Source organism: Hordeum vulgare, chromosome 3H (assembly GCF_904849725.1).
Source record: "Hordeum vulgare subsp. vulgare chromosome 3H, MorexV3_pseudomolecules_assembly, whole genome shotgun sequence".
In the NCBI taxonomy this organism is placed as follows: domain Eukaryota; kingdom Viridiplantae; phylum Streptophyta; class Magnoliopsida; order Poales; family Poaceae; genus Hordeum; species Hordeum vulgare.
Genome location: NC_058520.1, coordinates 5,119,882 through 5,134,214, shown reverse-complemented (window position 1 = coordinate 5,134,214; position 14,333 = coordinate 5,119,882). Strand labels below are relative to the sequence as shown.

The window sequence follows — 14,333 nt, the reverse complement described above, 5'->3', positions numbered from 1 at the left end:
TTTTTTTGGGCTTTTCTTATTGGGCTTCTTTTGGGCCTTGGCCTATTTTCAGCCACTTTAGTTTTTTTTTGAATTTTTTTTATCATTCTAATTTGGGCCCTGGCCTTTTATTGCCCAAATACATTCGATCCAGTTTAAGTTTTGGCCTTTTTTATTTTTGGACCAGGCCCATTATTTTAGCCTTTTTAATTTTGGGTTGTGGCCTTTTACTTTCTATTGATTTTATTTTCTGGCCATTTTATTTTTGTACTGGTCCACATGTCATGCTGATCTCAAAATTAGTCCCACACGTCAGAAATTTCACATTTTGTAAAATAAATATCATAACTTGGTCCCCTTGTCAAGTTGCCATTTCGTAGGTATTCAAATCACATTCATAATCATCATCATAACTTGGTCCCCTTTTAATATCATAACTTCGACCCCTTTTACTTTTACAACAGTTTTCAGACCTACAGCTAGGCATCACGCTGCACATCATCATGAACCTTCAGGATTGGGGGAATGGCTTCCCTGCCAGGAATGACACGAACATCCTGAATGCCCTCCTGCCCTGCGCCTCTCACCAACTCAAATGTCAGACGTTCATACACCTCAGACCACCCTCCTACCTGCAAATGCAAAGAGGTTACATTGTCACTACAACAAAATTTCAAGTGCAGAAGAGCAATGGCTACACAAGTACCTGACCCGCTGAGTACCATGGGTACCAGGACCGGGTACCAGCAGATGTTAGTCTTCAGACCAAGGTGGATGAGCAAAAAACTCTCGGGCCAGGACAACTGAATCTGTGTGTCGGCTGCATTCACCATTTAAAATAGGTTACACAACTTCCTAATAGCACAGCCCCAGCATCTATTAGTTCCAGGAAACCTCTAAAATAATAGCAAAGTAATACAAAATACAGCAAGCCAATCAGTTCCTAAGGCAGGTGCAAGGTTCTAAAATGGCGTTAGGCTGGCGATGGCGGGTGTCAGACCGAATGCTTGGTTAACAAATATGTATCGGCAGTTCAACAAAATTTTCCCCGCATTCAGCAGGGAAATCAGAATAAATTAAACATGGATAAGGCAAGCAAGAGAGTGTGAGAGAGAAATCAATGATCCACAACTAACAACCGATGCCATGTTTAGTTGTAGTGCTTAGATCTGATTCTTCTTTCTCATGGGTGCAAAAGTAGCATTATATGATTATTAAAGATCAATGAGGTTAGTTCGCACACATTTTTATCTATGAGTTTATCTTCTTACAAAATCAATGAGAATATAATATCCGATCGTGCTATACATTATTAAAGAGCACAGAAAATGGATATGAGTGTAATAATGCATCTGATCAATAAGATGCTCAGGATTCATCTCTATGAAATTTCTTCTTTCGGAGTGTGCTGTACAATTATACATACAATTCTGGCATTGGAAGCTTTACCTGCTTATAAAATCTGTAATAAGTTCTGGGCCTCAAATCCTTTTTGAAAGAACCAACTCCATATTGCGAACAAGCATGCATAGTATTTGTGGATCAGGTCCCTACTTGCCTAATCAACTACCAGTACTTCCATAGAATGCATGCCGAATGCTAATCTCTTACTAGGAAGCTTCTTAGCATGTGAGTTGCGCTTAGATGTGTGATGTGATTTTCGCTGTGCACGGGGCATGGCTGCTACTGACATAGGCATGGCAAACTGGACATGTACAGCAAGCCAGACAAGCGGTGAGCTGAGAGAAGAAGACGATGACTGGATTGTGCTATTCATTCGTTCAAATCCCGTCGAGTTTGATTTGTGATAAAGATCGCTGACAAGGTCAGAATAGTGAATTCGGCCTAAAACTGGAAGCTCTCTGTTTTGAAGTTTAAATAATAAAATTTCATACACACTTGACATCATTACCAGACAGGATCCCTACTCTGAAGTCTGAATTTCATCATACTCAATAAGTAAAAAACTGCACTAGTCACTTTTAATACTGATTGGGCAGCTATTACCAAAGGCAATAGACAAAAGGCTGCACATAAACTATGGTTAATACTCAACGATTACTCGTACACGATGGTGAATATACCCTTGCAGTACTAGACTATTACCAAAGGCATTTGACCAAAGGTTGCGCCTAAAGTATGGTTAATTACTCGTATATTAAGTGATGCTGCACTAAACTTGATAGTACCAAGAGGACAACATGTATTACTGCCAAAGGCATTTGACGATCGCCCTTGATAAGCTGCTGAGATCTCAATCAACAGAGGCAAGAAGTCGACCGAACCAACCTGGGTGTTGTTCTTGACGCCGAGCATGAGGATGGAGAGGGGCCCCGTGCTGAACTCCTCCTCCTCCTTCTTCCCCTGCTGCAAACCAAGAAAAGAGAGAAACCAACGACTGTGTCAGCTCAGCTAGCTGCGATGTATGAGATGGCATGTGGCTCCAATAAAATGTGAGAGTTGCCGGGTGCTTACGTCAACGGGCGCTACCTCCACCATGGACGCGACGGCTGGATGACGAGGCAAAGGCCAGCGACCTACACGCGGAGCAAACCGAATCAGTGAGAGATCCGCACGGCAAGAGAACCCTAGGTTTTGGCGGCAGCGGCCACTAGGTCAGGGGCGCGAGATAGTGGAGGCGGGACTGGGATAAGAGACGTATGGGGAGGAGCTCATACCCCAAAACCGGACCTAGTTGTGGAAGAGACGGTCCATCGCCACCACCACCGACTTGTGCATCTTGTTCAACACCACGATACCCACCACCGGCTTCATCTCTTCGCTTCTCCCGCCGACGAACGGACGAACGGACCAACGTTGCCGGGATTAGCGGCGGCGGCGGCGGCGGCGAGTAGGTTGAGATGCGGAACACCTGATGCTGCTGTTTTCCCCTCGGGTACGAGGCGACCTTGGCGGAGCGGTAGTGGACGCGCGCCTTCATGTCCTCGTCCTCCTCCGGCCTGCCCAGGCGCGGCAACGACACAGGGGTCAACAGACAGCAAAGTGAAGCAAGCAAGGAAACAAACAGAAACAAAAACAAAAATATTGGCATGATCTCAGAAAAATGGATCAGAACCGAGAGAGAGAGAGAGAGAGAGAGAGAGAGAGAGAGAGAGAGAGAAACCTGAGAGCACGATTGAGTCCATCTTCTGATCCTTTAAGCAAATATCACCAGCGAGGCTGAGACAGTACAAAGCAAATTTCATTTTGCTATATACTAAACCAGACCTCCAGTATCTCAACTGCTTTATTTAAATCAAGGGATCCATCTTCTGCTCCTTTAAGCAGGTTGATGAATTTCTTTGTCAGCAGACCTGGCAAGAAGAAGATAATAAGCAACAAACATACATCATCACTTTTTTAACTTTGGAAGAACAACAGCATACTTCACCTAGTGAACTGTCATAGCGGCAGTTGTTTGCTGCATCTCCTGAAAGTAAAATTGGTGCCGTCAATAAATGACTATTATAGTAACCAACTTGGTTGAATAATAAACTGGAATTATTATCATCAAATCACCAAAGTGACACACATCGAATATTATGTAAATTTGCTTAAGTGTAACCAAGAGCGCACCTTCAATTGATCCATGTGGTTTTCTTGCTAGCTTTATACCTTTTGTTGGTCCAGTGGTACTCTCCTTATGATGCCCTTGACTAATCTCTCTCTTCCCAGCTTCAGACTGGGCATTTTCTATTTGAATTTCCTCCTCATTTTCCTAAATCATGTGAAGAAGATACATGAAGATGTTGGTAACACTTATAGTATCATAGTAGAACACTAACTCGCTAACATTCTGCGGCTAATTGCCTAACCATATTGGAACACTGTGTCATTTCTAACGATGAATTATGAGATCCATGAGTCTTGAAATGGATGGCATGCTGTGCTAACTTGCTAATTTTTTTAGAATAAGGATATAATCAAAGGAATTCAGCAAGCACAAGCCCTCATTCCAAGGGCTGAAAAGGGAGTTAGGATATATACACTACAAAACCAGAGTTCGATAATTTCTATAAGAAACTGTGAACAGCATTGCACTATAAGTTCAGTACCAGGACAGTCTTATCTCATAAGGCCAGGTACAAAAGATCTTAAACCTTCAGCCTGAAAATCATCCAAAGACATTATATGCTGCTACAACTCACTTTACACATTCAAGGTGAGACTAAAATCATCATTGCAACTATACTTAGACAACCTGGGTCACCACAACCGAAGATACACACAGAACATGTTACTATGGCCAGTTCTAAGCTGAAGAGAAAGATAAGCTGCATAGAAGAAGTAAATGAGGATGCATATATATAATAACTAAAGCCCACATACACAAGGCTGCTTTACTAAATAGTCTTCATCTGAGATGTTCCCTCCAAAACAGAGCATGTCAATCGGATGTCAGTTTCATGGTTGGAGTGCAGGTTTGTTCGAACACTGCAAGAATTTAATCTAACACGGCGATCGTTACTACGCACATTGGCCGTATAGGTAACCGTGGGAACACACAATTGTTGCCCTTAGTCATGATGTCCCCAATCATGGTATACACAATGTAGACCGACCTGGGAAAGCACCAACAATCACATATTTTAATGGGGAGTTAAAAGGAACATATGCTTGGTTCAGATTGAAGTCATGGCAACCATGGAACTGGAGTTGAAGATGCATATGTAGCAGCTCGAATTCTCTATCATATGGCTTATTGTACAGATGCCTAAGGGAAGGTTACTTTGAAAAAAAATCTTGCAATTTACTGGGCTATCAACAGCTCATAATACGAACACCGTCACACAAGAAGCTAGGAGTAATAATCAAAATGACAAATCAAGAATGTCTGATCCAGTAACAAGTCAGGTAACTGCACGTCGGTCAACTACTGGCGCCAACACACAGATACAGGTGTATAGCAATGGTAATTAGAAGCTGATCCAGTACCAGGTGCACCATATTCATATATCATCCATCAAACAAACGACAATAGGCATGAGTATCTATTAAAGCTGAAGTGCCTTTTGGTGACATGAAAGGGGTCAAATAATTTCTATTTCGGAGATAGATAGACATCATCAAGGAGCAGGGGCTAATAATGGTCATGTTTAATCTAGACATCTCCGAGCTCTATGCTGCTTCCACCACTGACTCAGCAGCACCTAGTACTCCCATACTAGTCCTAAATTGGCATGAGAATGGCAGTTGGAGTTGCTGTGGCCTGTGGAGCATATGTGTGTGTACTACTAGTAGCAACGAAATGAAGTGGCTTATAGAGGAAATGCTACTGGGTGGTGGAACAACGGATAGCAAGCTACCAAATATTACATCTAACATCAAGCAAAGTAAGTTGCTGACCAAGACATATAGTATCAGGGATTTCCCCATTGATTTGGTTATCGTGGAGTAGCAAATGGTAGGTGGAAGCTAATAGTATGTCATGAGGGAATGAACCATAGAAATTGTTGCCAGACAGGAACAAAGAACGAATATTGGACTTGCTTCCATTGAAGGCAGACGCTATGCTATCCAAGAAATTATTGTTAGACAAGTCTAAAAATGTTAATCTGTCTATATAGTGAAGCCAAGAAGGAAAGATGCCCTGGAAGGAATTACTCGACAAGTCTACATAGTACAGACTTGGGAATGTGATGTTGATGCCCGTGGGTAATTTGCTTAGTCTATTATGAGATACATCCAGCCAGAACACATTGTCGTGTATTTTGGATGGAAGGAAAAGACTTCCACTGAATGACAGATCAAGAATTCTGAGAGAAGTAAGATTCCCTATGCACGATGGAAGCTCCCCAGATACGGTATTATTTGACAAATCCAGGATTCTAAGAGAAGTAATATTCCCTATGCACGATGGAATCTCCCCAAATAACATACTGCTTGCAAGATGTAATTCATAGCCACCGCCCGTCTCTACTGTGGTGGAGCATAATGAAGACAGAGAGAGCGGGAGGGGGCGATGGAGGGGGAAAGGGCAAACTCACGGCGTCCTCCATGGTGGTCCTCCATCCCTACATGGAGGCGAGGCCGTAGCGGACGCGGGCGCCCTCGCCGTCCGCGGATTGCTTTTCTGTCTTGGGCGTGCTGAGGTACGTCCCCATGGCGGCGCTCCCTCCGCCTAGCCCTCGAGCCCGGCGGCACCTGCGTCAACCAGCAACAACAACAACAACACTCGCCGTCACTGCCACCGCCCCGTCTCGGCCTCGTCCGCGATCCCGGCGACCCCGACCCGCGCGATTGCACCAATTGCGGCCTCGCGGCGGTGGCGGGGGACGGAGGGACTCGCTGCGGTCGCGCTGGATCTCCTTCCTTCCCTCTCTGTGTCGTCTGATGTGAGCAGGGGAGGGGAGTGGAGGAGTGGAGGAGGCCATGGCCGCCGGCGAGGTAGGTGTGCGCTGTGGGAGAGGGAGACGGCGGCGAGGGAGGTGTGCGCTGTGGGAGAGGGAGGAGGTGGCGGCGGCGAGGAGATGGGGAGGAGGGAGGGGTCTGAGATAGGGTTTGGGCTGTGGGTGGGGTTTTCTTTTTTTTTTCTTTTTTTTCTATAGATACATGGATGGATGGATGTAAGATGGTGAGATAGATGGATGGATGGATGGGCGCCATGTCATCGATCCATGGGAAGAAATGTGATTGGTTCGAAAAATCAGTGATTTACAATAGTTTTCGAGTACTAAAAATAGAGGTATTTTGTGAAGCATCTATCAAAAATATTTTGCAAAAAAGCATCACACAAATTTTCACTAGAGTTAGACCACATGTTATGGATGAGGACCAATTTGTATGCATTTCTCATCTTTCTAGCTATTTTTAATCATTTTCCGAGTGGCAAAAATGGTTTTTTTTGTGAAGAACCTACCAAATATTTGTTGCAAAATTAGACTCCATCAAATTTCTAAAATACTAGTGGAGTGAGGTTATATGGTTTGTTTCATCCCGTGTTAAATTTTCATCAACTATAAAGCAGTATAAATTGTAGTTGCTTCACAAAATGAAAATATTATCAGAAACAAATATTGGATGATGAGCTCACATGGATTGTTAGATGGGGCTAAAATTTTGTGGAGAGCTATCTTTTGGGCACATAAAAGATGTGGAAAAAATTCAACTCATCAGGATATTCCTATCTAGTACTTCCTTCACAAAGCTATTAGCTGAACACAAACTTTAGAAAATTGCTGAGAAAGATTTACTAGGCAAAGCATTACGAAGGTTTTCATGAGGCAATGATTTGGATAGGAAAGAGTGCCCAAAAAATATGAGGGTAATCAAAGAAATAGAAATAGCACTTCCTTCACAAAGTGCTATTCTCAACAGAATAGGAAAATGAATATTGCAGAATTATTTTTGAACTATGGAAGAAAGGGTTTTCACATATTTGAGGAATATATGATCCAAAGTATTTATGAGAATTTTTAGACAATTTTTGGAATAATAGAATAGTAGGTTGTTTCACAAACTAGGATGAGGTGGGATAGAATGGACCCACGAGTGACATGTAAACATAGTTAGAACATGTTACAACATTTTTATAATTGTCGTAAAAGTTATGACGATCTCATCTTATGCGGTTACGACGTTTTTGACTCACATCGTCGTAATTTATATGTAGATTTGATCCCCTCAAACATTTTACGATGATCTCGGATGAAATCGTCGTAGATTTATGACGAATTCATCAACGACATTTTAAAAAATGTCAAGTATGAGCATATTTCTTGTAGTGTGGTACGATCTTCGTGAGAAAGCCGAGCATAAAAGTTTTGAGTGATGATTTCTCTCGAGAGCTCATGATTGGGGCATGAATATAGCATTGATTTAAGCCTCCCCCAAGCTTGATCTATGCTTTCCTTGTCACGAGGCCAAAATTTATAAATAAAGTTCCGATCACGATGTACTAAATGCATAGGATAGAATTTTTGATGAAATTCCAATTTCAACCGATTGTAGCCCCATGATCCAGTATCATCCCATAACCTATACCATGTCAACGCCTTATCCTTCAAAGATAAAGAAAAGACTTTCTTATTTACCTCATCCTCGGGCAAACCTGCAAGCTTAAATAAACCACAAACTTCATCTACATAGATTAGATGCAAGTCTGGATGTGAAGATCCATCTCCTGTGAAAGGATTAGCCAGCAGTTTCTCAAGCTTACCCGAAGGAATTTCATAAAAGATATTTTCAGTACGTACCTCAGGTTGAGGAGCAACTCCTCGTGCTTCCGTTCGTGGTGCAGATACCCCGAACAAACTCCTCAAAGGAACAGTTTCCATAGTGACAAGTGATAATAAATTTCAGCACAGTATAAAAATGTTTCCTTACCAATTTCCACTTACCAAAGGCACTTCACTCTCCGGCAACGGTGCCAGAAAAGAGTCTTGATGACCCACAAGTATAGGGGATCAATCATAGTCCTTTCGATAAGTAAGAGTGTCGAACCCAACGAGGAGCAGAAGGCTCTGATAAGCGGATTTCAGCAAGGTAATAACTTTAAGCACTGAAAGTAGCGGTAACAAGTGATGGTGTAGTGAGGTGAAACATAGCGAGCAAAAAGTAACAAGTAACAAGTAGTAGCAACGGTGCAGCAAGTGGCCCAATCCCTTTTGTAGCAAGGGACAAGCCTGAACAAAGTCTTATAGGAGGAAAAACGCTCCCGAGGACACACGGGAATTTCTATCATGCTAGTTTCATCATGTTCATATGATTCGCGTTCGTTACTTTTATAGTTTGATATGTGGGTGGGCCGGCGCTTGGGTGCTGCCCTTACTTGGACAAGCATCCCACTTATGATTAACCTCTCTCGCAAGCATCCGCAACTACAAAAGAAGAATTAAGACAAAGTCTAACCATAGCATTAAACTAGTGGATCCAAATCAGCCCCTCACGAAGCAACGCATAGACTGGGGTTTAAGCTTCTGTCACTCCAGCAACCCATCTTCTACTTACTACCTCGCAATGCCTTCCTCTAGGCCCAAATATGGTGAAGTGTTATGTAGTCGACGTTCACATAACACCACTAGAGGAAAAGACATCATACAACATATCAAAATACCGAACGAATATCAAATTCACATGACTATTATTAACATGACTTATCCCATGTCCTCAGGAACAAAAGTAACTACTCACAAAACATAATCATAATCATGATCAGAGGTGTAATGAATAGCATCAAGGATCTGAACATAAACTCTTCCACCAAGTAATCCAACTAACATCAACTACAAAGAGTAATCAACACTACTAGCAACCATACAAGTACCAATCGGAGTCGTGAGACGGAGATTGGTTACAAGAGATGAACTAGGGATTGGAGAGGACATGGTGCTAATGAAGATGTTGATGAAGATGCCTCCCCTCCGGCGAGAGGAGTGTTGGTGATGACGATGGCGACGATTTCCCCCTCCGGGAGGGAAGTTTCGCCGGCAGGATCGTCCTACCGGAGCTCTAGGTTGGATCTGCTCAAGTTCCGCCTCGTGGTGACGGCGAAACCACGAAAAAGCTCCCGTCTGATTTTTCTGGACCAAGATGCTTCATATAGAAAAAGAGGGGGCTAGTGGGCCGTCAGGGAGCCCACAAGCCCCCACTCCGCCACCAGGGGGGTGGCGGTGTCAGGGCTTGTGGCGCCCTGGCAGCCCCCTCCGGTAGTTCTTTCGCCCAGTATTTTTTATATAATCCAGAAAAAATCTACGTAACTTTTCAGGGCATTTGGAGATGTGCAGAATAGTGGACTAGGATTTTCTCCTTTTCCAGTCCAGAATTCCAGCTGCCTGAATTCTCCCTCTTCAAATAAACCTTGCAAAATAAGAGAGAAAAGGCATAAATATGGTACCACAAGTAATATAACAGCACAAAAAGCAATAAATAACAACATGAAAGCATGGTGCAAAATGGACGTATCATGTCCTCGGGAGCGTTTTTCCTCCTATAAGACTTTGTTCAGGCTTGTCCCTTGCTACAAAAGGGATTGGGCCACTTTGCTACATCATTGCTACTACTTGTTACTTGTTACTTTTCACTTGCTACGTTTCACCGCGCTACACCATCACTTGTTACCGCTACTTTCAGTGCTTGCAGTTATTACCTTGCTAAAAACTGTTTATTAGAGCCTTCTGCTCCTCGTTGGGTTCGACACTCTTACTTATCGAAAGGACTACGATTGATCCCCTATACTTGTGGGTCATCAACCGGCATGACCCCACCTGCACAAGTTGACCAAACCAATTGCTCACGCTATGTGTTGTGGTAAAAAAAATCCAAGACATCGCTGCAGCAGTCCAAATAAAGCAGTACATTATCTTTGAACAAATACTATGATGTATTATCAGGAACGCCGAAGATAATTCGGCTTAAGAGGAACAAAATCGAAAATTCATGTACATACAGGGGATCTGGGTGATGTAGAGATGCAGCTGATGCCCGTCCTTAAGCCTCCACCGCCCATCAGTGCCAGAGGCGACCAACCAACTTGGTGGGTTGTCCGTACCGATCTCGGCATAGATGAGGTGAAGGAGCGCGCGGCGGGCGATGACCTCAGCATGGGCGTCATGGAAGAGGTCACCGCGAGGTCCGAGGCGTGCTGCGCCGAGGCATTTGGTGTCGGTGGCGAGGGAGAGGACGATGGGGTTGAGTGGGTTCTCCGGGGAGGAGAGAAGGAAGGCGGCGAGGACGGCGGACTTGCGCCCCTGTGGCTTGCCCTTCTTGGGGAGGGCACGGTACTGGCGGAGGGCGGCCGAGGAGGCGGCCTCAGCCCACTGGACGCCGTCTTGCGGAGGCGCGGAGGTGGTGGGAGAGGCGGAGGCGCCGTCTTGTAGATCTCGATCCAACGGTCGCCTGCGCTGGGGAAGGCGCCGTCTTTCGGTGTGGAGGAGAAGTAGCCGTTGGCTTGTGGAGAGACGGAGGAGAAGTAACCATTGCCGTGGAAGATGGTGGGATCCGGGACCGAGGACGGCGGGGGCGGAGGTCGCGATGGTAGGGGCGGTGGTAGTCGGCCATGGAGAGGAGGGGGAGGGGGAGGTGGTGGCAGTGGAGATGGGGAGGAAATGGATGCTGGGAAAATTTGGAATAGTCGTTTGGCAGTAGTGGCGCACTCGGTAGTGGTGCGCCATTACTAGTTAAACTAGTAATGGCGCACTCTCCCAGGTGCGCCATTAGTAGTTTTGCAAAAAAAATATAGTAGTGGTGCACTGTGTGAGTGGTGCGCCATTACTAGTTAAACTAGTAATGGCGCACTCTGCCCCGGTGCGCCATTAGTACTTTTGGAAAGAAAAAAAGTTTGTTAGTAGTGGCGCACCGTGTGTGTGGAGCGCCATTAGTGTCCATCACACTAATGGCGCACCTGCACATGGTGCGCCACTGCTATATAGTAGTGGGGCACCACTTGTCTGGTGCGTCATTAGTGTCTATATTATCTATAGCCCTTTTCCTAGTAGTGATGCTAATAATAGTCATGTGAATTTGGTATTCGTTCGGTATTTTGATATGTTGTATGTTGTTTTTCCTCTAGTGGTGTTATGTGAACGTCGACTACATAACACTTCACCATTATTTGGGCCTAGAGGAAGGCATTGGGAAGTAGTAAGTAGATGATGGGTTGCTAGAGTGATAGAAGCTTAAACCCTAGTTTATGCGTTGCTTCGTAAGGGGCTGATTTGGATCCACTAGTTTAATGCTATGATTAGACTTTGTCTTAATTCTTCTTTCGTAGTTGCGGATGCTTGCAAAAGGGGTTAATCATAAGTGGGATGCTTGTCCAAGTAAGGGCAGTACCCAAGCGCCGGTCCACCCACATATCAAACTATCAAAGTAACGAACGTGAATCATATGAATATGATGAAACTAGCATGACAGAAATTCCCGTCTGTCCTCGGGAGCGTTTTTCCTCCTATAAGACTTTGTCCAGGCTTGTCCCTTGCTATAAAAGGGATTGGGCCACTTTGCTGCACCGTTGCTACTTTTGTTACTTGTTGCTTGCTACGAATCATCTCACCACACAATCACTTGTTATCGACAATTTCAGTGCTTGCAGATTTTTCCTTGCTGAAAACCACTTGTCAGATCCTTTTGTTCCTCGTTGGGTTCGACACTCTTACTTATCAAAAGGACTACGATTGATCCGCTATACTTGTGGGTCATCAATGTCCATCTACGAGAGGAGATTTGGATCTACGTACCCTTGTAGATCGACAGCAGGAAGCGTTAAGAAACGCGGTTGATGTAGTGGAATGTCTTCACGTCCCTCTATCAGCCCCACGAACCGTCCCACGAACCGTCCCGCAATCCGTCCCACGATCCGTTCCGATCTAGTGCCGAACGGACGGCACCTCCGCGTTCAGCACACGTACAGCTCGAAGATGAGCTCAGCCTTCTTGATCCAGCAAGCAAGACAGAGAAGTAGATGAGTTCTCCGATAGCGTGACGACGCTCCGGTGGTCGTGAGGATCTACTCCTGCAGGGCTCCGCCCGAGCTCCATAGAAATACGATCAAGAGGTAGAACTATGGTGTCTAGATCTGAGTTGCACGTGGCAAAAGTTGTCTCAAATCAGCCCTAAATCACCACTATATATAGGAGGGAGGGGGAAGAGGCTTGCCTTGAGGACAAGTCCCCAAGGGTGCGCCGGCCAGGAAGGGAGTAGGATTCCTACTCCAATCCTACTCAAAATAGGATTGGAAAGTGGAGTCCTTCTCTTCCTTCCCACCTCCCCCTTTTTTTTCTTTGGCTTTCTTCTTATGGTGCCAAGGCCCTCTTGGGTTGTCCCACCAGCCCACTAAGGGCTGGTGCGCCACCCCTAGGGCCATTGGGCCTCCCCCGGGTGGGTTCCCCCCACCCGGCGATCTTCCAGAACCCATTCGTTGTTGGGGAACATCGCATGGGAAACAAAAATTTTCCTACGCTCACGAAAACCTATCATGGTGATGTCCATCTACGAGAGGGGATGTTCGATCTACGTACCCTTGTAGACCGCACAGCAGAAGCGTTAGTGAACGCGGTTGATGTAGTGGAACGTCCTCACGTCCCTCAATCCACCCCGCGAACCGTCCCGCGATCAGTCCCACGATCTAGTGCCGAACGGACTGCACCTCCGCGTTCAGCACACGTACAGCTCGACGATGATCTCGGCCTTCTTGATCCAGCAAGAGAGACGGATAGGTAGATGAGTTCTCCGGCAGCGTGACGGTGCTCCGGAGGTTGGTGGTGATCTTATCTCAGCAGGGCTCCGCCCGAGCTCCGCAGAAACGCGATCTAGAGGTGAAACCGTGGAGATATGTGGTCGGGCTGTCGTGGCAAAGTTTTTTCAAATCAGCCCTAAAACCTCCATATATATAGGGGGAAGAGGGGGAGCCTTGCCTTGGGGGTCCAAGGACCCCCAAGGACTTCGGCCGAGCCAAGGGGGGCAACCCTCCCCTTCCAAACCGAGTCCAACTAGGTTTGGAAGGAGGAGTCCTTCCCCCTTTTCCCACCTCCTCCTTTTTTTCCTTTTCTCTTTGATTTTCTTCCTATGGCGGATAGAGCCTTCTTGGGCTGTCCCACCAGTCCACTAAGGGCTGGTGCGCCACCCCCAAGGCCTATGGGCTTCCCCGGGGTGGGTTGCCCCCCCCCCCCCCCCGGTGAACACCCGGAACCCATTCGTCATTCCCGGTAACTCCGAAAACCTTCCGGTAATCAAATGAGGTCATCTTATATATGATCTTCGTTTCCGGACCATTCCGGAAACCCTCGTGACGTCCGTGATCTCATACGGGACTCCGAACAACATTCGGTAACCAACCATATAACTCAAATACGCATAAAACAACGTCGAACCTTAAGTGTGCAGACCCTGCGGGTTCGAGAACTATGTAGACATGACCCGAGTGACTCCTCGGTCAATATCCAATAGCGGGACCTGGATGCCCATATTGGATCCTACATATTCTACGAAGATCTTATCGTTTGAACCTCAGTGCCAAGGATTCATATAATCCCGTATGTCATTCCCTTTGTCCTTCGGTATGTTACTTGCCCGAGATTCGATCGTCAGTATCCGCATACCTATTTCAATCTCGTTTACCGGCAAGTCTCTTTACTCGTTCCGTAATACAAGATCCCGCAACTTACACTAAGTCACATTTCTTGCAAGGCTTGTGTGTGATGTTGTATTACGGAGTGGGCCCCGAGATACCTCTCCGTCACACGGAGTGACAAATCCCAGTCTCGATCCATACTAACTCAACGAACACCTTCGGAGATACCTGTAGAGCATCTTTATAGTCACCTAGTTACGCTGCGACGTTTGATACACACAAAGCATTCCTCCGATGTTAGTGAGTTATATGATCTCATGGTCATAGGAACAAATACTTGACACGC

At 45.5% G+C, this 14,333-nt stretch overlaps 1 protein-coding gene across 1 annotated transcript in view; it reads right to left on the bottom strand.

Moving 5' to 3' along the window:
* Window positions 1-11,090, bottom strand: part of LOC123441264 (tRNA-specific adenosine deaminase TAD1-like) — a 39,141-nt gene extending 28,051 nt beyond the window's left edge. The window contains exon 1 of the mRNA XM_045117751.1: window positions 10,365-11,090. Coding sequence (XP_044973686.1) covers window positions 10,365-11,090 — 726 coding nt within the window. The remainder of the gene's footprint in view (window positions 1-10,364) is intronic.
* Window positions 11,091-14,333: the final 3,243 nt, after the last annotated feature.